The sequence below is a fragment of the Seriola dumerili genome, unplaced genomic scaffold (genome assembly GCF_002260705.1).
Source record: "Seriola dumerili isolate Sdu_G_001 unplaced genomic scaffold, Sdu_1.0 BDQW01000565.1, whole genome shotgun sequence".
In the NCBI taxonomy this organism is placed as follows: Eukaryota; Metazoa; Chordata; class Actinopteri; order Carangiformes; family Carangidae; genus Seriola; species Seriola dumerili.
Genome location: NW_019174820.1, coordinates 526,444 through 550,091, shown reverse-complemented (window position 1 = coordinate 550,091; position 23,648 = coordinate 526,444). Strand labels below are relative to the sequence as shown.

At 42.7% G+C, this 23,648-nt stretch overlaps 1 protein-coding gene across 1 annotated transcript in view; it reads left to right on the top strand.

Annotated features, from left to right (window-relative positions):
• npas3 (neuronal PAS domain protein 3) overlaps positions 1–23,648 on the top strand; it is a 300,964-nt gene that overhangs the window by 112,505 nt on the left and 164,811 nt on the right. Inside the window, exon 3 of the mRNA XM_022764686.1 lies at positions 3,351–3,595. Within this exon, the coding sequence (XP_022620407.1) occupies positions 3,351–3,595 (245 nt within the window). The remainder of the gene's footprint in view (positions 1–3,350; positions 3,596–23,648) is intronic.

Here is a 23,648-nt window from a genome sequence, read left to right as displayed (position 1 = left end):
GAGCACACACACACACACGGCCACCCACACGCACAGCACAACACAACACAGCAGGCACACACACAGATAACGACACGGCAACACAGGACACACGACACACAGTTACGCAGCGCACGGCACACAACAGCAACATACGCACGCACACACAGAGGCACACAACACACACATCAGAAATACAACACAATCTTCTTCCATTTCAAGTGAAAGCTCTTTAAACACCCACCTCAACTGAACTTTACGCATGGACACACACACACAGCACACACACACACACACAAACACACACACACACACACACACACCTTGCCTATAACTATACGAAGATTTGTGAAAAGCTATTTAAAACACCATCAAGTCACCCGGTCTGAAACTTTACGCAAAGGTTCAATTTCATGTTTATAAGACCCACACACACACACACACCACACACACACACAACACACGACAATCACACTGATCACAACAAGTGTTGGATTTACCATACTCTATGCACAGTACATAGAATAAAATATGTCTGTACTTTGAGTCAACCCGGTCAAACACACCTCCTCCATCCACTTACACACACTCTTACTATACACACAACCACAGAACACACACCACAAGTGAAGCAACAGAGACAGAAGTTGTGTAACACTGATCATACTTATTGATCAACATGAAACACGAACCTGAAGTGGCCTCTCTGTTCTGTGTTAACCACCTTTATTAAACAAACTCAAGTAACTTCTTAAACGTCTATTAAACCATCCCTAGCTGTGATCACGTCTCTTTGCTGCCAGTCAGTACCATCTGTCAGACAATCAATCAAAAAAAATCAGTTCTCTACCTTTAAAGTTCTCATTTCCATTCCTTGCCTCCCTCTCTCTCCTCTCCTCTCCTCTCCTCTACTCCCTCCTCACTCCTCTCCTCCTCTCCTCTCCTCCTCTCCTCCTCATCTCTCCTCTCGCCTCGCACCTCCCCTCCTCTCCTCTCCCACTCCTCTCCTCCCTCTCCCTCCCTCTCCACCTCCCCTCCTCTCCTCTCCTCTCCACCTCTCATCCTCTCAATCACTCTCCTCAACTCTCAACTCTCCTCCTCTCCAATCCTCTCCTCTCCCTCCTTCCTTCCCTCTCCTCTCCTCATCCTCTCCTCTCCACTGCCTCTATCCTCTCACCTCTCCACCTCCTCTCCTCCTCTCCTTCCTCACCTCTCTCACTCTCCTTCACATCACCTCCTCTCCTCTCCACCTCCCCTCCTCTCCTCTCCTCCTCTCCCCCTCTCATCCTCTCATCCTCTCCTCTCCTCTCCACCTCCTCTCCTCTCCACCTCTCCACCTCTCCTCCTCTCCTCCTCACCTCCTCTCATCCTCTCCTCTCCTCCTCTCCTCTCATCCTCTCCTCCTCTCCTCTCATCTTCTCCTCTCATCCTCTCCTCCTCTCCTCCTCTCATCCTCTCCTCTCCATTTACTGTTTGTTCTTGCTGATAAATAAATGACAAACAGTATGAAAATGATATTCTTCGCCAGATGACAGCCATTTTTCATCCCTAGCCCTAAACAACCCCCCCCTCCTTCTCTACAGTGTTGGTCTGCTATCCCTCCATCTCATCGCTCTCCTTCCCTTTACCTCCCCCTCTTTATCCCTCTAACACTTTTTTCCTCTCGCATTTTTGTGCTCTGGCAAAATTAATCACCTGTCTGTGTGTGTGTGTGTGTGTGTGTGTGTGTGTGTGTGTGTGTGTGTGTGTGTGTGTGTGTGTTTTTGTGTGCACGTGTGTGTGTGTGGCCGGCAGGAAGCCCACAGAGGTTTTTAGCAGCTGATTTATTGCTGAGTTAATTCATAACGGCGTCCGATGATGATGAGAGGCTGCGGAAAAGTATGGTCGTCACTGTTGTTGTTGAAGGGAGAGAGAGAGAGAGAGAGAGAGAGAGAGAGAGAGAGAGAGAGAGGATAAACAGCAGCTCTTTGGTATGAAGTAATGGAGTAGGGAGTGATAGAGAGGACGAAGGAAAGACTAAGTGTAGTGGTTTGGAGTGAAGGGAAGGAGAGACTGATGTGAGATAATAGAGTGGAGGAGTGAGGGAGGAGGATGAGGAGAGGAGGTGAAGGGTTCTGTCATGTAGAGGATGAGGAAGGTCAGTAACTGGACGTCTTCCTCAAAACGTACAAATGTTCATATTTACAAATCACCTTCTTCTGTTTATTTTGTTTTTTCTGCAGCAATGTTTTATTTCAAGTTTTTTGTGAGCTTTTATTCTGAAAAGTTGTGAAAGGAAGTTCCAAAGGTTCTGTTGCTTGACAAACGTCTGACGGAGTGACACACGATGTGGGACATGAAGAAAATAATCAGTCAGTCAGAGGTTTAACATGTGACTGTGGCTGGATGAGCAGAAAGAGAGGAATCACTACTTCCTGTCAGGACTTTCAGAATAAAATCAGAGCGGAAACAGAAAGCAGATGATGAGCAAGATGGTGGATTGAGATTATGCATATGTGAACAGTAACAAAGTCAGTTCCGACTCCTGATTCCAAGGATGAAATAGAAGAAACCTCAGGACGAGCGACAGAGCGACAGAGCGACAGAGCAGGGATCCCTCCCTCCAATAGGAACAGATAATATGAGTAATCATTAAATGACAGGGTCCATTCATCAGCTGTTCAGGAGCTTTCAGTGGGGTCTTGGTCTTCAGCAGATGGAGCAGTAGATGTTCAGCTGTTGACGGTCTGTTTGTCCCCGTTTGAAACTTCATCCTTAATTAAAATAAACTCAAATAAAACTGAGAGTTTGGATTCATTCGTAAAAACCTTCAACTGAATGAACTGTAAGCTTCACTTCACCAGCGCAGGTGTATTCGTAATGGAGCGACTTCCTGTGACGCAGTAATCCAGTTTAGCAGAAGCTTGTTCTGGGTAATTGATCCATTTTCTTATCAGATTGCATTGAACAGCTAATTTAGCTATCATGCTAACAAACGCTAGGGAAGCAGTCATGGGTGTCAGTGGAGGAGGTTTCTGTGGCCGTTGTTTGTGAGGATCGTCTGCCGTGATTCCTAAACGTTACTTTATAATGCAGCATGTGTTTAATTATTACTGTTAAAGATTATTCATATAGATATATTTTTTATTTATATATGTGTTTTACATCTTGTTTTCTCTTGGACTTACTTCAACATCTTGACAAAAGTCGTCGTTCAGTTTTCAGCTGTAGATATTTAGTGACTGGAGCTGCTGATGATTGTTTTTCTTTGGTTTGTCCTCCGCTCCTCTGACGCATGACGTTTAGTCTTGACTTCTGTCACTCACATTCTGCACCTCACGTCTTCCATAATCAGATTTCTGACCTTCCTGTCGTCCTCTGCTCTCACCCAGGCTGCAGGCTCTGAGGAAGGAGAAGTCACGTGACGCGGCGCGATCGCGGCGGGGAAAAGAGAACTTTGAGTTTTACGAACTGGCCAAGATGCTGCCGCTGCCGGGCGCCATCACCAGCCAGCTGGACAAGGCCTCCATCATCCGGCTCACCATCAGCTACCTGAAGATGAGGGACTTCGCCAACCAGGGAGACCCGCCGTGGAACCTGCGCATCGAGGGACCGCCGCCCAACACCTCCGTCAAAGGTAGGATGGACGCAGGCGGGGCTAAAAGACGGGATGGGATGTTACAGCACCTGTTTGTGGTTGTGTGTCGTCCCAGAACTCTTTAAGACAAATGTTTCTACTTCTGAACAGGAAAGGTTCAAATCTGAAGTTTTCCTTCAGAGCGAAACAAGTAAAGTCCAACAGGAAACCTCCTTTTTCTTTCTCTCCCTTTACACTGGGTAAAAACTACAACTCTGTTCCTTCCATCTTCCTTTATTTAAAGTGATGACGTCACATTCAGGAACCTTTTCTTTGCACCGGACAGGTGAACCCTTCGTTTACTGCGCACGCTTTCCCTGAATGTTGCAGCAAAGACTGTCGTAGCGTGACCTAGATTCACTTGAATCTCAGGTAAATTCAGTGTCACTGCTGAGGTGTAGCTGTTCCTTCTCACCATGAAGTCCAGGTGTGTGTTTCCATCTTCCTCTGGTCTCATGGAGATTTACAGTGGAATAATTTAAACACATGTGGACGAATTGTTGCTTCAGTTTACTGACACTTTTTTAGCTAATGATATTAAGTTGATTTTTGCATTTGAAATTTAATTGTCAATTTTTATCAGAATTTAATAGTAAATGAAATTGTAATTTCATTTCTGCATCAAAAAAATTGCAAATTAAAATCTTCAGTATTTAATTTTCTATTGTGACACATCACTCAGTTTATTCTGCCATTATCTATAAATCAATTATATTGGTTAGTTAGTTAGTTAATTCATTTTCACAGTTGTGTACAGAAACACTGACATGCACATTACAAAGTGTCTTTGTCATCCTGTCTTCAGAATAGAGACGGCTCCGTATAATAACTCAAACTTTAAAGAATGATTTCTAAAAGTTGCAGAGTAAATCTAGTGGGGACACAACGACTCTGAGAACACATGATTATTGGAGATGACGGATCTCTTCATTCAGATTTATTTTATTTTCAGTCCCGCGCTGACTCTCTGTGAAGTAATCCACTGTTCATCTTCCTCATGGATTGATCCTGTATGTTCACACAGAGAGTTTCATTCTAATGAATGTGAACATACAAACACAGGCGGCTCTGCAGTGACTGCCTGGCCCTTTAAACTGCTATCAAACAACACACACACACACACACACACACATGTACAGGCAGCTAGCTTCTGCGCTAAGTGATTTTCTGTGAAGGGAACATTAAGCTTTGATGAATTTCTGCCTGGAGTACCAGAGTATACACGGCACTTGTGAATCTAAGTGGAATTTGCCTTTGAAATGGGCCCTTTGTGCGACGCACTTAGAGGAGAAGAGGAGCGCTCGCTTTTAAAAGGGACGTTTGGGCTTGTAGGAATGACCCAAAGATGAAAGTAAATTGCTTGAAATTTCTGCTAGTGTGTTTCTGTGTGTGTGTGTGTGTGTGTGTGTGTGTGTGTGTGTGTGTGTGTGTGTGTGTGTGAGAACTACAGGCAGGATATTTACCTGTGTGCAGAGCAAGACTGTCGTTCAGTTTGTGGTAACGTGTGAATGAAAGTAAATGTTTGGGTACTTGTGAAGGTGCAACAGTGTGTGCGTGCATGTATGGGTATTTTTACACATGTCTCTGAATGTGTGTGTGTGTGTGTGTGTGTGTCTGCACATACCCTCGCCACACAACAGCAGATGGCATCATTGTCGTCAGCTCTTTGAAGAGGCACATGCATTTTAATGAACTAAACAGAAATGTACACACTGAATGTGTGTGTGTGTGTGTGTGTGTGTGTGTGTGTGTGTGGATTGTTTCAGCGCTCGCAGCACTGTGTGTGTTGTATATTTCCTTCAACACAGCTCTACATCCTGTCAGAGAGAATCACACACAGAATCACAGTGAACCTGAGTTAACCTGAAGTCTGAAGCTATGGAGGTTCACTGGTGACAAAATGTTAGCGATCAAATATTACTGATCAAACACAGCTCTGGTTTAATTGATCTAAACTGGGGCTCAGATTTCATTAAACTGCAGGTAACCATAGAAACAGCACTGATGCTAAACTAACCAAACACACTTTAAAAGATACTGGCCCCCCAGATTATTTTAATGATATGTATTTCTGAAATTAAAAAACAGCAACAGTCACCCACAGAATCACTTCCTCTTTAGCGATTTTGCCTAGAAAAGCATGAGGAAGTTTTTTGCTTTATTTCAAGCTATTGTGAACTTTTATTCTGAAAGGAAGTTTCAGAGGTTCTGTTGCTTGACAAACGTCTGACGGAGCGACACACGATGTGGGACATGAAGAAAAGAATCAGTCAGTCAGAGGTTTAACATGTGACTGTGGCTGGATCAGCAGAAAGAGAGGAATCACTACTTCCTGTCAGGACTTTCAGAATAAAATCAGAGCGGAAACAGAAAGCAAATGGTGGATTGAGATTCTACACTTTAATTAGAGGCAGGTCTTCCTGTCTCACTCCCTCTGATATGTAGAGTAAGTCAGAGCTGTATTTTAGAGTGAAGCCTCGTTCAGTTACTGCATTGCATGTTGATACAAACTCACTACTTCCTGTAACCATTTCACATTAAAAGCCCTGTAGCATTTCAGGGGGCAGAAACTCTTAGTTTCTTCACAGGGCTTTTATTGTTGTGCTGCAGTAAGAGTATCTCCCCCCTGTGTGTGTCTGACATAGTTATTCATCTGCCTCCTTTAGTGATAATGATATATGGAATTAAAGTCGTTTATTTACTGTCATGATGGAGACTAACAGACAGGTGTGTGTGTGTGTGTGTGTGTGTGTGTGTGTGTGTGTGTGTGTGTGTGTTGAAACAGAGTGTGACTGTTTACAAAGATGAGGACAGAGTGAAGGTCTGAAACACTAAACAGTCCTCACTGAGACACACACACACACAGAGAGGAAGGTGAGGCCGGTCTCACCTTGCATATGAATATCACCATGCACACACACACACACACACACACACACACTGAAACAGAAAATTCAATTTAATCAGATTGTCCCTCCTACTGAACTAAAACACACACACATGGAAACACAGAGTAGCCTGCATTACACACACCCTCTCTCTCCTTCTGTGTGTGTGTGTGTGTGTGTGTGTGTTTTGTCTTCTCTCTCTCTCCTATTGACTGACTCTAATGAATGAATATCCTCCTCCAAAAGACTCTGTGTGTGTGTGTGTGTCCAGGCCCATGTGACGTTTTCCATTGTAGTTGTGTGTGTGTGTGTGTGTGTGTGTGTGTGTGTGTGTGTGTGTGTGTGTGTGTGTGTGTGTGTGTGTGTGTGTGTGTGAGAGTGTGTTGCAGAGTGTTCAGTACAGCAGAGAGTTATTGATTTTGGCCCCTGTGTAGCTGCTCTGCATCGGTTCAGGTAATGAAGATGGGTGTGTGTGTGTGTGTGTGTGTGTGTGTGTGTGTGTGTGTGGTATTCCTGCTGATGACTCCATACTCTCTCTCTCTCTCTCTCTCTTTGACCCTCTGAGAAGATCCTCATTTATTTTGTTTTCTTTCTTTTTTCTGCCTTTTTCATTCATTTTCTTTCTCTCACGACTATTTTCTCTTCTTCCTCTCTTCCTCACAGACAACTCTCTCCCTCTCTCCCTCTCTCTTTCTCTCTCTCTCTCTCTCTCTGTCTCTCTCTCTCTGTCTCTCTCTGCCTGTCTCTCTCTCTCTCTGTCTCTCTCTGCCTGTCTCTCTCTGTCTCTCTCTGTCTGTCTCTCTCTCTCTCTGTCTCTCTCTCTCTGTCTCTCTCTCTCTCTCTCTCTGTCTCTCCCTCTGTCTCTCTTTCTCTCTGTCTCTCTCTGCCTGTCTCTCCCTTTATAAACATGTTCCCATTCATCTGTTTCTTTATTTCTTTATAGGATCAGATTCATTGTGACACATTCATGACGAAGCAGCGATCAGATGTTTATATAAATACTGTGATCAGGAACAAACAATGATAAACAAAACGTGTGTGTCTGTGTGTGTGTGTGTGTGTGTGTGTGTGTGTGTGTGTGTGTGTGTGTCTGTGTGTGTGTCTGTGTGTGTGTGTCTGTGTGTGTGTGTGTGTGTCTGTGTGTGTGTCTGTGTCTGTGTCTGTGTGTGTGTGTCTCTCTGTGTGTGTCTGTGTGTGTGTGTGGTGTGTGTGTGTGTGTGTGTGTGTGTGTCTGTGTGTGTGTGTGTGTCTGTGTGTGTGTGTCTGTGTGTGTGTCTGTGTGTGTGTTTCTGTGTGTGTCTGTCTGTGTGTGTGTGTCTGTGTGTGTGTGTGTCTGTGTGTGTGTGTGTGTCTGTGTGTGTGTTTCTGTGTGTGTCTGTCTGTGTGTGTGTCTGTCTGTGTGTGTGTCTGTGTGTGTGTGTGTGTCTGTGTGTGTGTCTGTGTGTGTGTCTGTGTGTGTGTCTGTGTGTGTGTGTGTGTCTGTGTGTGTGTGTGTGTGTGTGTGTCTGTGTGTGTGTTCCCTCCTCTTCCTCCTTCACTGCTTCTCTCTCCTTCCTCTTTTCCATCCCCTTTCACTTCTTTTCTTTTCTCTCATCTTCCCCTCTTTCCTTATTACTTCCTTTAATCTCTCCTCTCCTCCCATTTCACCCTCCTGTTTTCTTCCTCCTCTTCCTACTCTCTATTTTTCATTTAGTCTCTCACCTTATTCTTCTATCCTCTCCTTCTCCTCTTCCTCATCTCTTTCTCCTCCTCCTCCTCAAACTTCTGTCTTTCTCCCCTCCCTTCCTCTCCCTGCTTCTCCTCCCCGTCTTTGTTTTCTCCTCCTTGCCTCCTCATCCTCCCTTCTTCTTCTCCACTCTTTCCCCCTGCCTCCTTCTTTCCCTCTTACTAAAATCTCCCTTCTCCTTTTCTCCTCTCCATCCTCTCCTCCTCCTCCTCCTCCTCCTCCCTCCTCCCTCCCTCTCTCCCTCCTCTCCCGTTGACCTTTGCAGTAATTGACCCATCAGTTGCTCTTCTACAGTTTAGTGTTGGAGGTTTTGACTTCCTGTCAGAGAGTCTCCACATCTGCTGCAGGACGCCACACAAACAACCATGACCTTTGGAGCGTCCTGACACCCAGCCCCCGTGTGTGTGTGTGTGTGTGTGTGTGTGTGTTTATACGACTGACCGCTCACCACTTCACGATGTGACTAAACGTCGGTGTGTGTGTGTGTATGTAGCTGCACATGTGCGTACGGTATGTGTGTTCAACAGTGTGTGTATGAGTGTTTCTGCCTTTGTGTGTCTGTCTGACAGTCTGTTGCGTGTGTCTGCGCGCGTGTGTGTGTTTGTGTGTGTGTGTGTGTGACCCCCTCCGACACCTGGCTATTCATTATGCATGCAGAGAGCAGCAGACACCAAAATGCCACACTTCATGAGCCAGTCTACAATCAAGACACACACACACACACACACACACACACACACACACACACACACACACACACAGCGACACTGTACTCCACACACAAGCAAACAGCTTCTCCCTCCCTCACACTCCCATAAACAAACACACATGCAGGTTTTACACAGACTTTACACTCACAAACACACACATGTACATATTAAGAACTCACACGTACACCTGACTACATGCAACCTGAGGACACACACACACACACACACACACACACACACACACACACACACACACACACACACACACACACACACACACACACACCCACAAACACACTGTGTCATTCATGTCTTTGCTGCTTTACATTCTGTATAAATTTCCTCTCAGTTATTAAAATATAAATATGGCATTTTTTATAACACCCACAAACTTACTTATGGCTCAATGCAGGAGTGTGTGTGTGTGTGTGTGTGTGTGCGCACGTGAACGGGGTCATTTCATTTGAAATATTTCCTCTGCATCACCTTTGAGAAGCAGTTTATGGTTATTAATGCAGGTGAATGTAAAGGCTGCAGACTTCATAATGTAGCTTCAGCTTTTGGAGCCAGAAGTTAATTATGAAGATCAGCTGTTGTTGTGTATCTCCATGTGAATACCCGACGTGTTGGAGGAGAAACAGTTTTAACAAACTTCTTCTGAGGATTCAGTCGGTTTCATTCCAGGAAGTCTGAATGTGTAAAACTGTAAAAATGAGCAGCAGATTCAGTTTTATCGGACAATTAAGCAAAACCAGAGAATTGAGTAAATGATTTGATGTTTCAGAGCGACATACTGCAATGCTAATTTGTTCATTAAAAAAAAGGGACATTTAACTAATTGCATATGTTGTTGTTGTTGTTGTTGTTGTTGTGGTGTTTCCCGTGAGGGGTCAGCTCAGCAGATCACCACCTGTCTCAGTGTCTTATAGAATATACAATTAGCCTGAAGTTCATCAGGGCGAGAACACAGACTTTAAACTTTCAGGAATTATATATTTGACTTGTTGTCCCTGAACACGACTCAGAGTCAGCAGAGAAAGTTTCACGCTTTAATCATAAAGTGAAGGATCTGTCCGCGGCTCTCAGCGACCCACGACGGGTTCGTCCAGACAGAACCTCAGGACGCAGCCACTACACACGGACAATGAAACCAGTTTAACGACAGATTTATCCTCTGACCCACCTGGAGGGTCCCGAACCTCAGCTTGGGACCCACGGAAAACATTGGGACAGTGACGCCCCCTCACCCTGTTGAGTAGCTAATATCTGCTGCATGTCAGGAGTCGTGTTGTGAAGCGTCAGCCGCACTTCGCTGTGATTTCAGTCGAATCCTGGTCTCCTCGTGTCTGTGTGTGTTCACATCCACTTAGCATCACACACAGACAGACAAAATCAACCTCCTGCTTAGTGAGATAGTAAGCACTGAGAGAGAGAGAGAGAGAGAGAGACCATCAGAGGGAAGAGAGTGAATAGAAAAATGAGAGGGATAAAGACCAGACGGGGGAGAAGGAGAGAAAAATAAACGAGACAGTCAATTAGAGAGACAGAGGCTAAGAGTGAGGCAGAGAGAGAGAGGCCGAGAGACAGAGGAGGAGAGCAGCGGGAGTCTCGTCTCGTTATGATCCATCTCGTCTCTTTGTACCAGCTGACGTTTTTATGATGCGGCCTGCTGGCTGGGCTAATGGCTTCCTCCATTATACTGAGGGAACACAGTGACCCCGGCCCCCGGATAAACACGGCGCTCACATCAAACCCCTCCCACCTCCCCGGCCCAGCCTGCAGTCCCACTCTGGAGGTTGTGTGTGTGGTGTTTCATGTTTAAAACGACTCCGCTGGATGTTCGAGACGCACAGAGTCGAAGCCGTCCTTTAATCTGAGTGTTCACAGATAGGTTTGTCAGTGTGCAGTAGATCTGAAATAAAGGAGACCTCGGAGTATGGAAGCCTAGAGCTGCCAATATTAAAATGAAACCATTTCATCTAATTGAATTTACTTTTTCCATTTGTGCGAACATAATGAAATTTAAAATTTTACGTTTTCCAGCCCCGTTTCAGTTACTGCAGAAATAAAAATAAAAATAAAAACTTCCCATTTAAAATACCATTGCCATAATGATAATGAAATTAAATGTGAAATGGACTTTTTTTAATGTGGTACAATGTGCTGCAATCTAAACTTGAAAATAGAATCACATCCGAGACTTTTAGTATGAATTTTGAATTTTAATATATTTTGGTGTTAACTAATTTATAATTAACATAAAATGGAAATGGATCGTTGTGGGTCGTTTTCAAAATGGCAGGACTTTTTTAGTTTAATCTGTCAGATTCAACCATGATAACCACTGAGCAGGACAAAAGTTAGTCATTTAAATTCATGTCCTTGGGCGTCACATCAAGTTCTGAAAAATTAGGCTTATTATAGGATTTTAAAAGGAGCCTTCAGTCTATTTTTTAGTTTATCCTTTTAATGTTTGTTGTTATTGAATTAGTTTTAAAAATGTGTCATACACCAAAAACATAAAAGAAAGTGGTCATCCTGGAGACGAGCTGAGTTCAGAGGGTTTTATACAAACATGGAGATCCTTAAAGCTCCTCCAGTGTAAAGGTCTGTGTCCATGTGTAGTGTGATTATAGATCAGCTCTAGCTTCTATATTAATACTGTGAAAGTATCAAAGCCTCAGTCCACAGAGAAATGCACACAGCCTGTATTCAGAAACTGAGCCTTAAAACCAGCTGTCAGGACTTCTGGAACTTTGTGATGTCACAACAAAGCAGTCACCAAGCCCCGCCCACCTGGACCCACCATCCAAACCTTTACAGGATTTGGTTTCTCTGAGTGTTTTTACCTGAAATCTACTATATTTTTATTGGATCACTCAGAAAACAGTCAGCCAATCAGAAGAGAGGCTCAGAGCCTCCTCTCTTCTGATTGGCTCACCGACCTGTTGTTACTAGAGCTGCAGAGAGAAGCCTGAGAGAGGAGATGTAAAACTACACTGAGATGGTTTTTCATCTTCTGATGGATCAACACTTCAAATTAAACAGAAGAAGAAGAAACATGGAGCTTTAAAACAATTCCCTCCATTCTGCTTTAATATGTGAGTAGATCCAGATTTGTGTCGACAGATCATGAGCCACTCTCCAGCTAACAGCCTGTTGTTTCCATCTGTAAGCTAACCACCCTGATCTCCCTCCAGCTGTTAAATTCAGGTTAGTCGTCATTTAACAGCAGGATCGTCTTCCCGCCGACGTCTGATAACAACAACACGACTCCGCTCCTAAACCCATGCACAGTGGGACTGAACCGAAGCATATGAAACACAGAACCTCAATTATCTGGACCACAACATGTACACGTGTGGCGATAATTGTCATTTCCTTCTCAAAGACCCCCCATCCACCATTCCAGCCTTTTACCCACAAACCTAATCTTCAACCTAAAAAGCGGCAACCGCTGCTCCCTCACATAATAAACTTGTCAAACGCCGCTCCAGCTCTCTCGCCGCAGAAACCCGCGGTGTTTGCTGTCAGCCCCCCGGCCAAGCCTCGCTCGCCTCTGCGGCAGAGACGCCGCTCCGTCCGCCGGCTAGAAACCGCTCGCCGCGCATGCTCGCACTTAATAAACGGAGAGTAATTTGGCCAGCTGCGAGTGTGAGATGTTTTGATTCCCCAGTCTCAGTGTAAAGAAAAATGGAATGACAGAGGGAGAGGGAAACAGCAGTAATTATAAAACTAATTACAAAATGCTGATGATGCCCATAGGCTTTGCATAACTAAATTTAGACGAGGAAATTGCTTTCGGCTCACGACGTGGCTGCTGGGCGTTTCGTTCATCGTTTTTTTTTCTCTTTCTTCCTCTCTCTTGTCCTGCATGCTGTCACACACTCACACGCCAAAGACGAAAAAATAATCACCATGGAAACAATTACTCAAACACCTTTTTTCCCCCTGCATCTTTCTCTTTTTTTTTTTCTTTATTTTGTTGGCAAACACAAAACAGCTCCAGGAAGTGTTGTTGTCCAACAATGTGTAGTAATGACAGAGGATATAGTTGCTTGTTTCTGTTTCTGAAAGACGTGACAATTAACTCGAACACCGGGACGCTCAGAGAGAGAGAGAGAGAGAGAGTCATTCACATACTGAATCAGCCTGCGTTCCTCTCTGTGGGTTTGCATATGAAATGACATGTTTTTGTCTCCCTGAGTGTCGACTCAGATTTGTACCCAGCTGAGTTGGAGTGATTGCAGTGAAGAAGTCAGATGTGTGCTGGAGTTTTGGTTTGGTCCGGTCTGGTTCTGAACATGATAACTGTTATTTTCACCACGAAGTTTGAACATTGCGATCTGTGAAAGAAATAGAGGATCAAACGGTTGGTTTATCATTTAAATACCAAAATGTAGAGTTGAATTATTAATTAACCACTCAGTCAGTTTTGAGTTTCTCCTGTGACATTGAATGCATCATTAGAAAAGGCAGAGTGTTCCCCTCATCTTGTTAATGGTCAAAGAGGTCATCTGAAAGGTCAAAGGGTCGCATGTGGGTCGAGTTTTTAACTTTAGGTGTGTTGTGTTCAAGGACGTATGAGTCAGTGGTAGATATGCAAATTAATGTCTCATAGTTGGTTGTTATTGGCTGTAAACATCAGGTGACATGTATCTCGACCAATCTGAAGTGTCCACTTCTTTGTCCCTAGTTGTACTTGCTCTGTCAAAGGGTTCCTCTCACTCTGTTGTTGGGACAAGGAATGGTTATACTTTCCAGCTTTGTGTGAGCCTTGTCCCCTTATTGATCAATAATAATCTGTTTTTCATTGTTATTAATCTTCTGTCAGTCAGTGTCTGTTTTCATTTCTGTGTTTGTGTCCAATGTTTGAAGAATATCCACCACAGATCGGCTCAATTAAGAGAAACTGGATTAAAGTTCTTTTTTTATTTTTTAATATAATCAACAAAACACAATTGTGAATGGTCTGTGTTTCCATTGAGTGACGTTACGCAGATAAAGCTGGGTTCTCTCCTCCCACGATATCACTCCAATTAAACCCAGCAGTCTGCCTCTCGGTGGGAACCGGCTGCAGGAGGCGCTACGACTTCAATGTGAAAAAACTGTTTTTATTTCAATTCAGTAAAATATTTCTTTCTCTAATCGTCTGAAAAACCAGCTCATGCGAGCGTTTACATGAAATTCATCTCTTCTTCACTTGTTTTTAAGTTCACAAATTCAAGTTGTGCATTAGGCAGGTAAATGGAAACGACCTGCTGACGAGATTCCAGATGGTCGTTCGCGGGATCGAACGAACTGTTTCCTCTGAGGACCAGACAGGGTTAATGAAAGGGTTCAGAGATGCTTGTGGGAGTCGTCTAAGAGGGTTTTCGTGTCTTTCAAGGAACTCCACTATTATTTTTATGTCGTTGGCCGTTGCGGTTGTTTGAAGTGTTTCCAGTGGTTGTTCCAGATGTTTTTAAAGGGGATATCAGAGTGATCACAGAGGTTAAAGATGTCTTTAGGGAGACAGCAGTTGTTATTTACAGGATTTACAGGAAGTCAGAGGTTGTTTAGAAGAGCACTAAGGATTTTTGTTTACAGGGATTTTAGATGTCTTTCAGAGAGTTCAAGAGGTCTCTGATGAGTTTCAGGTGTAATTTGAAAGGTTTAAAGAGGGTCTCAGTGTTGTTTAAGAGAGTTTAATGTGTTTACCAAAGGGCTTCAGGGATGTTTAGAGGGATTTTAAGTGTCTTTAGAGAGTTCTGCTCATATTTGAAAGGTTGCAGGTGTTGTTTGAGCGGGGTTTACAGTGAGCTTCAGCATTGTTTTTAACAGGATCTAAGGACTTTTACAGGGATTTTAAGTGTGTCTTAGATGCTTCTGATGCTGGTGGAAGAGGTTTGAAGTTTCAGGGGTCTGAGACGTCTCCACAAGGTTTTCAAAGGGGTTAAAAGGATTTCAGAGTCTTTTCTGGAAAGTCTTGGAAGGCGGATCATTTGAGGGGCTTACCTCAGGTTTCAGCAGCTGTGTATTTATTTTCATCGGTGTTTGAAAGGATTCTAGGTGTTTTAGAGAGTTCTTTGGTCTTTAAGGAGTTAGATGTCATTTGAGGGGATCAGAGGATGTTTAAGACAATTCAAGTTGTTTTAATAGGGTTTTGTGTAAGTTTCACTGGTTTTAGGCATGGCTCCTTAAAGGGTTGCAGACATAATTCAAAGAGTTTAAATTAGGTTTATGGGGGGTTGTTTGAGGCAGCTTCAGGGGTCGTGAAGGGTTCTGGGAGGTTGGTGAGGTGTTGCAGGTTTCATCTAGGGACTTTTAGAGGGAAGTGTTGTTGAAGGGTTTCATTAGGGGGTTGCATAAAAAAGCACCAGTGATAGTTTGAAGGGTCTGTAAAGAGTTTCAGGTTTATTTAAGATGTTCATGGAACCACCAAGGTTGAAGGAAAAGGTCTTTGGGGTCTTATTCAAGAGGAACAAGTAAAACTCTTTGACGCTCAGTAAGTGTGAACTATTTTCATTTGTTTGTTTTCTTAATGTAACTGTCTTTCCCATCACGCCTGTCATCTTCTGTTTCTGGGAAGTCCCACAGTGATTGGTATCACTTTGTATTGATCATAGTGAGACTCTTGTGAAGGACGTTTACCCATTAGAGCTGATGTCCTTACTAACCCAGTTATACTTCTAATGTCCTTTTCTAATCTGTTTATCCCCCTTTCCCTCCATACCAGACAAATGGGACATTATTGGCTTATGTAGTGTACACTGTGCGGCCCTCAGCAGTCAATCATCCCCTCTAATATTCAGAAAGCCGAGCTTTGACACTGAATTAAAACCGACATGAAAAGCGTGTGTTGAACAAAGTAAAGTATTTCCAATCAGGTGTAATTGGCTTGTCGGAGCCAGCGGTGATATATGTTGGTAATTAGTTAAGCGGCCCGAGTTTGTCTCAAAGGGTGTTTTTTATTTTTTAATTATTTTTCTCCCCCCCACCCCCGCCACCCCCCCACCCCTTCCTCCTCCTCTTCCTCCTCCTCCCACAGCTGATCGTGAATCAAAATGTCAGAATAAACTGGGGAATAAGGAGCTTTTTAAAGAGCCGCAGCACCGATTGCCAATACACATGATTGGACTGGATGGGGGGGCAAGGGAGTCGGCAGGGATGTGGAGTTTTACCCGTCAAATTCTCTTGGTATCTAGAGAATACCCACCAATAAATATAGAAATATAGTTACCATGGAAACTGTGTACGTGCTGATAGAGGGAGTGGGCCACAACATACAGTATTTTCATTACTAAATAGAAAGGCGTCACGAAGGCCTCAGTTTTTATCTTTTGACTCGACTTGAAAGACTGAGGTAGAATCTTTTATATTTTTACCCACACATGTAAATAAATAGTGTCAGCCACTCACCAGGAACTGTTGTGTAATTTAATGTAAAATCTAAATGAGTTCACAACACTTTGGAGTAATGACTTGTCCAGAATGTGCTGCAGAGGAAAATTAAGGAAATTAACTGCAAACAATCAATGTGAACGTTTCATTAATTTGAGAGTCGCCCACTGTTGCAAAAACAAATTTCTCCTGGTTGTATTAATTGTACTGGAGAAAAAAAGAAAGAAAAAGAAGTGATTCTAATTAGGATTGTGGCGTAAGGGTTAGTGAGGGTTAGTGAATAATAAGATACAGCAGGAAGTAAAGCATGTGAAGTGAAGGTGACGTCACAATCAGAGCCCTTAATATTTGTTAAAATCCACTTTAAAGTGGAAAACAGTCTGGTTTCATGGAATGGACGTGTTTGCTGAAATGTAACCTGTAATTTGAATTTTTTAACTAAGTGTCTGTGATCTGACCTTGTAAACTGATGTTTCTCTTGGGATCAGAAAAAGTCTGTCGATATTGTCATCAATGAATCCCACGTGCAGAGTCGAGCAATGAACTATTGTTTCTGTTAAAAACACATCAGTGAGTCACACTGTTCCCCGGGAGACATGTTCCTCCATCACCATGAACACACACACTGTAGTTTATTTAGACTCAGTCCCAGACACACACACACACACACACACACACCGTCCTCACTAGAGCAGTGAATGTGGATTCATCCGCTGCTGAAAATAGTCCCCAACAAATCTCCTGTTTCCTAATGTATGTTTGATTAAAAACAATGCATTTTTTAAAAGAATGAAACTTTATATTTATGATGTGTCTTTAAAGACTCACATCATCAGTAGGAACCAATGGGCTTAGAGCTGAGAAACAGCATTTTAGCTGACGTCATTTTCTGCAAAGACACTGTAAAACTATGACCACAGAACCTGAGGACGCTTTAATGATCAAATAATAATAATAATAATAATACACTAAAGGCACCTTTAGTGTATTATTATTATTATTATTATTATTATCATGAAAGTCTATAGAAGCATCTGTAACATCGTATTGGAAGATGGCGGCACCAATCAAAGCTCTTGATGGCAGTGAAGCGTCTGCAGCAGCTTCTCCGCTCAGCTCTGTTATTACCTTGTTTACTGCCTGTCACACTCACACACACAGGAAATAAACATGTGGAGATAAATACACTCACAGACCCATGATGCACAGTTATATAATGTGAACACACACACACACACACACACACACACACACACACACACACACACACACACACACACACACACTCACACACCCACACACACACACACACACAGACTGCTGCACTCAGATCGAAACCAATGGATTTAATGGATTTTTACAATTTAAAATTGTAACAGGGGAGAGTTGGAGGACAGAAAGAGAGACATGAATGAATCAGAGAGAGAGAGAGAATTAGATAAACTGGAGAGGGACAGAGAGAGAGAGCGGGAGAGAGGGCGGCCGAGCTTGTGTTTGCTGGGTCGTGAAGCGTTCAGCTGTACCGCCATCTGAACGCTCCGTTAGCGGTCGAGCCATTTCTTAATAACACTCATAACTGCTCTCTGAAACACTCCTCCTCCTCCTCCCATCCCTCCATCTCTCACTCCTCTATCCTCCTTCCATCACTCTATCATCCATCTTTATGCCTCCGTGACTTCCTCTGTCTCATGTTCAGATTTTATTTGTGTCTGAGCCTCTTGAAATCGACGGGAGAGGTTCATCGAAGAGGCTGAGTGAGGGTCTGTAGATCTTGTTTTCATACACTTCATTAAAGCTGTTGGTTCAGGTGTGAGTCTTTTTAAAAATTATATTATAATATAATATAATTGTTATTTTCTTGGTCAGGAGATTATAAAGGTACCTGAGCTGCCACTTCACTGACTGAGGTTCTGGCAGCAGACAGACGGTGCAGTAGATGAAAAGCTAAAGAATACTCTCTCCCTGCTCTGACACATTAAAGAAGGATTAATCCTCCATGTATGAATGTCAGAGAGGCTGTTTATACTTTCTACATAGATCTGTAGTTCTAGATTCACTACAGACACTTATTATGAGGGAGTCCTACTATAATGTGGAGGCAGAAACATGAGCAGTATGTGAGGGTTAGAACTGAATGTGGGTTCATCTGCCACTGAAATGAGTCCCTGACTATTTCTCCCTGTTTGCAGAAACGACAGTGACCAGCTGAGTCTTTAATTAAAATGAAACTATATGATTTTTGTTAAAGATTTATGTCATTAGAAAAAAACAAATGTCTAGTTTTTCTTCCTGCTTTTCTTCTTCACACCTTTATTCTTTATTCCGCACAAGCACACACACACCACACACATTAATTCCACTGCCAGTTGGCGCTAACTCTGATTAGCATGTCTATGAGTTTTCCCAGCCACAGCTAGCGCCAAGCTAATTAGCATGAACACACACTTACACTATCTGAAATTACTGCAGCGGTAGCTCTGGAAATATAGTCCGTCTCCTAATGAAGCTGTCTCACTCCCATCCCTCCTTCCTTCCCTCCATCCTTCCTTCCTCCTCTCTCCCTCCTTCCTTCCCTCCCTCCTTCCTTCTCTCATTCTAACCCTTCAGTTATTTTTAATCTCTTCCTCTTTTCCCATTTTCTGTCTTTCTTTAGCATCATTTTCTTCCTCCTTCACTTCTCTCTTGTCTTCTTTCCACCCTGTTTTCCTTCTTCCCTCCCACCATCCATCCTTAATTACCCTCTTCATTCCTTCCTTTAATTGCCTCCTACTTTTTTCTCTCTCCCACACTTCTCACCCGTGTCTCCTCTCCTTCTTTACTCCCTCTCTCCCTCCCTCCCTCCTTCACGTCTTCCTTTTTTAAACCAAAGACAAGCTGCTGTTAAACTAATTGCAGCTGTTGTTTTCTAACTACAGCTCTAGATATCTTCTATTGTATATTAACACAGCGAAGATGAAAAAAAATGTTGCTTTGAGGCTAAAAGCAGAGAAAGTTCATTTTGAAGCCATCTGTCCCTCAGGACGCTGATTAATTTGTCGCAGACTGCCTGTCACTCAAACCGTTTGATCTGCACTCTTACTAATTGATTTTTTAATTTTTTTTTGTCAGGAGAAAAAAAAACGAAGCTAAATTGACTTTGATGAGGTTGTTGATCAGAAGAAGTTTTTATTTTTTTAAGTAGCAGCGTGTTGAGCCTCGGCTGAATCAAAGACACGAGGTGAGTGTGGTGGATGTGGAACAGTTTGTGCTGATGTTGTCTGATATGACCGAACACGATGTGAACATCACGTCCTCTCTGCGGAGTTCCACTCTCTCAGGAAGGAAAAGTTTCTGCAGCAGCGTTCAGACCGCGGCGTCTTAAAGCTGCGTTCACAGAGGACGCCTTTTAACTGATTCTGGAGTGTCACATCTAGTGTGATGACTCTGTCCCGTTCACTTTGAATCCTTGTGGCACGTTAAACCGTCCAAATCACATCGTTTCAGTCGCTCATTCGTTTGGCTCATTTATTGTTCTTCAAACAAAAGAACAAACATGTCCAGTGGAATACAACAATACAACACAATACAACACAATACAACAATACAACAACAACAACAACAATAATACAACAACAACAATACAACACAATACAACAATACAACACAATACAACACAATACAACACAATACAACAATACAACACAACAACAATACAACAACAACACAACACAATACAACAATACAACAACAACAACAACAATAATACAACAACAACAATACAACATAATACAACACAATACAACAACAACAACAACAATAATACAACAACAACAATACAACACAATACAACACAATACAACATAATACAACAATACAACAACAACAACAATACAACACAATACAACACAATACAACAATACAACAACAACAACAATAATACAACAACAACAATACAACACAATACAACACAATACAACAACAACAACAATATTACAACAACAACACAATACAACACAATACAACAGCAATACAACAACAATACAACACAATACAACAATAATACAACACAATACAACACAATACAACAACAACAACAATAATACAACAACAACACAATACAACACAATACAACAATAATACAACAACAATACAACAATAATACAACAACAATACAACACAATACAACACAATACAACACAATACAACAACAATACAATACAACACAATACAACAACAACAATACAACAAAACAACAACAATACTACACAATTCAACAAAACAACAATACAACAGCAATACAACAACAATACAACAATAACAACAACAACAATACAACAACAATACAACAATAACAACAACAATACAACACAATACAACAACAATACAACAACACAACACAACAATACTACAATAACAACAACAACAATACAACACAATACAACAACAATACAACAACAATACAACAACAATAATACAACAATAATACAACGCCACATACAGAATGAATTTACACCTGATTTTGCCGCATGCTTTTATCTGCTGGTTTAATATCTGATCAACCCAGAACAAGATTGTATCAGTGTGATGTAATACTCTCTGTTTTCCCTCCAAAAACAGTTCAGTAATAATAACAATGACATTATTATGAAGCAAAGAAACACACGTAACCCCACGTCAATATCACGGCCATCTTGGACCTGTTGTTGTTGGGTCGATGGGAAACTCTCGTCTTTCTGAGGTTTGTTTCACCCCGTCACTGTTGGGTCAATATGTGAGATCCACACAAACAAACATCTGTCCAGATGTTTGAGGCTATTCACCCCCTCCTACAGTGGCAGGAGCGTCAGACGTGAGAGTTCAGGCGGAGAGGATCGGATGTGACACGTGACCTAAATTAGGAGTGAAAATATCAGATCTGGATCATACGAGTGAAATATGAGATGCATCGTTTCTTAGTTTTGTCACAATGTTGCATCAGCACTGTCTGTCACACACACACACATTTGTTTCAGAGACCAAGTTCATTATGATGCTGTGTGTGTGTGTGTGTGTGTGTGTGTGTGTGTGTGTGTGTCTGTGTGTGTGTGTGTGTGTGTGTGTGTGTGTGTGTGTGTGTGTGTGTGTCTGTGTGTGTCTGTGTGTGTCTGTGTGTGTGTGTGTGTGTGTGTGTGTGTGTGTGTGTGTGTCTGTGTGTGTGTGTGTGTGTGTGTGTGTGTGTGTGTGTGCTGTAGCAGGTCAGAAGAATCGTGTTCTCCTGATTAACAGCCTCTGTTTCATTCTTTTGTTCTTCTCTCTGTTTTGTGTGTTTGTGTTGATTCCTTTACACACACACACACACACACACACACACACACACACACACACACACAACTCTTAGTCTTAACAGCAATGCTATCAGTTTGTATGTGTGTGTGTGGGACCTGATGTTATTAAATGATATCAACATCAAGGCTCATGTTTGAAGTTTAACTTCCCTTTTTGTTCTCTTTCTACACACACACACACACACACACACACACACACACACACACACACACACACACACACACACACACACACACACACACACTCACTCACACACTCACAGACACACACACACACACACACTGTGATTGTACTTCATAAGTTTCCTTGTGTGAGACAGTTTATTGCAGAGTTATCAACCCACTGCATCAGTTCTGTGTGTGTGTGTGTGTGTGTGTGTGTGTGTGTGTGTGTGTGTGTGTGTGTGTGTGTGTGTGTGTTTGTGTGTGTGTTTGTGTGTGTGTTTGTGTGTGTGTGTGTTTCCTATCAGTGCTGTGTGTCTCAGTGCGGGGATGAGAACCATACATCATAGTTCTACTGTACCAGATAGCTTATCACACACACACACACACACACAGACACAGACACACACACACACACACACAGACACACACACACAGAATTTGCAGGGTTTAGATTAATTTGTCAGTTTCTGTATCTGTGTGTAGTCTCTCTCTCTCTCTCTCTATCAAAATCTGTTTGTTTATTTATTTACTGTTTTATTTATTCATTTATTTTAGTTTAGTTTTGTTATTGTTTTTTAAGGTACTGAAAACCTCGGCCAATAAAGGGCTGGTTAAAGGTCATGCCCCCCCCCCACACACACACACACACACACACACACACACACACACAGCGTTCAGTCAGGAGACCTCGAATGTTGTATGAACTGTGACAACCACACTAGTGTGTCCCAGCCTGGTGCGTCGTGTTTGTTGTTGTTGTTGTTGTTGTTGTTGTTGTTGTTGTTGTTGTGAATATTTACAGAAGATTGAAGGTGTTTTGTGAAGGTGAAGTTTTTTGACCTCTCAGGGCCACCATAGTAATATAGTTTTCTTTTCCTGGTTTCCTGACGTATATCATATATAATATTATAATTATCATATATAATTACCTCAGCTGATGAGACCTTCCATTTGGAGAGAGAGATCTTTTCCTCGTATTGAACAGGAGAATTAGCGGAGCTCAGACTCTTTTCTCTTCCTGTAGTTTTCCTGCCACTTCCTGAAACGTGGCGTTCATTAGTGACACGTAGCTGCTGGTACAGTGTCGTTAATGATGTACAGTTTAATCACAGCCGCTCGTCGTCTGGTTAATGACGCTCCCTGGTGGGTGGCAGTCTGTTGCTTTAACACACACAGGGGATTGTTGCCATATATGGAGACATCTGAACCATTTAAGGTGGTATTTTCATGTTACACGCTGAACTAATGAGCGTGTCGTCAGTCTGTCGCTCCAGACGTCTTAACAACTTCCTCTGGCGTCGACCTCAGGAGGAAGTGTTGTGAAAAACCTAAAGGTCATGCTTCACACGTTCCTGTTCTCCAGAGTTTGAGCCTCGTCACGGCAGACGACACGGTTTCAGCTGCTGGAGTGAAACACACGTATGATGTGAAGCGTGTTCTTACAGCCGTGTGACGGCGCCGGATCATTAACAGTCAGCGTGGTACGTTCTCAGTACCGTGGATCATACGTCTTGTCTGTGTCTCTGACAGGAAGCAGTGACACAGATCAGATGCTGTTGTGCTGAAAAATGGTTGTGTGTGTTATTTACTTATTTAGGTTTTATCTGTGTGTGATGCAGGCTGTAGATACCAGCTGCATCTAACACACTAACTCCACCTTTTCTCTCCGCTGCACTCTATCTCTTCTTCACTTCTCCGTCTTTACGTCCTCCTCCCTCCGTCCGTCCGTGTTCTCGTTTCATCGTGGTTTCCAATTTTTTTAAACCATTTTCTCTTCTATTTACGAAGTTTCTCTCTCTGCCTCTCCGTCTTTCTCTCTCCATTTCCTTGATTTCATGGCAGCACTATGAGTGTGTGAGTGTCTCTGTGGAAATGTGT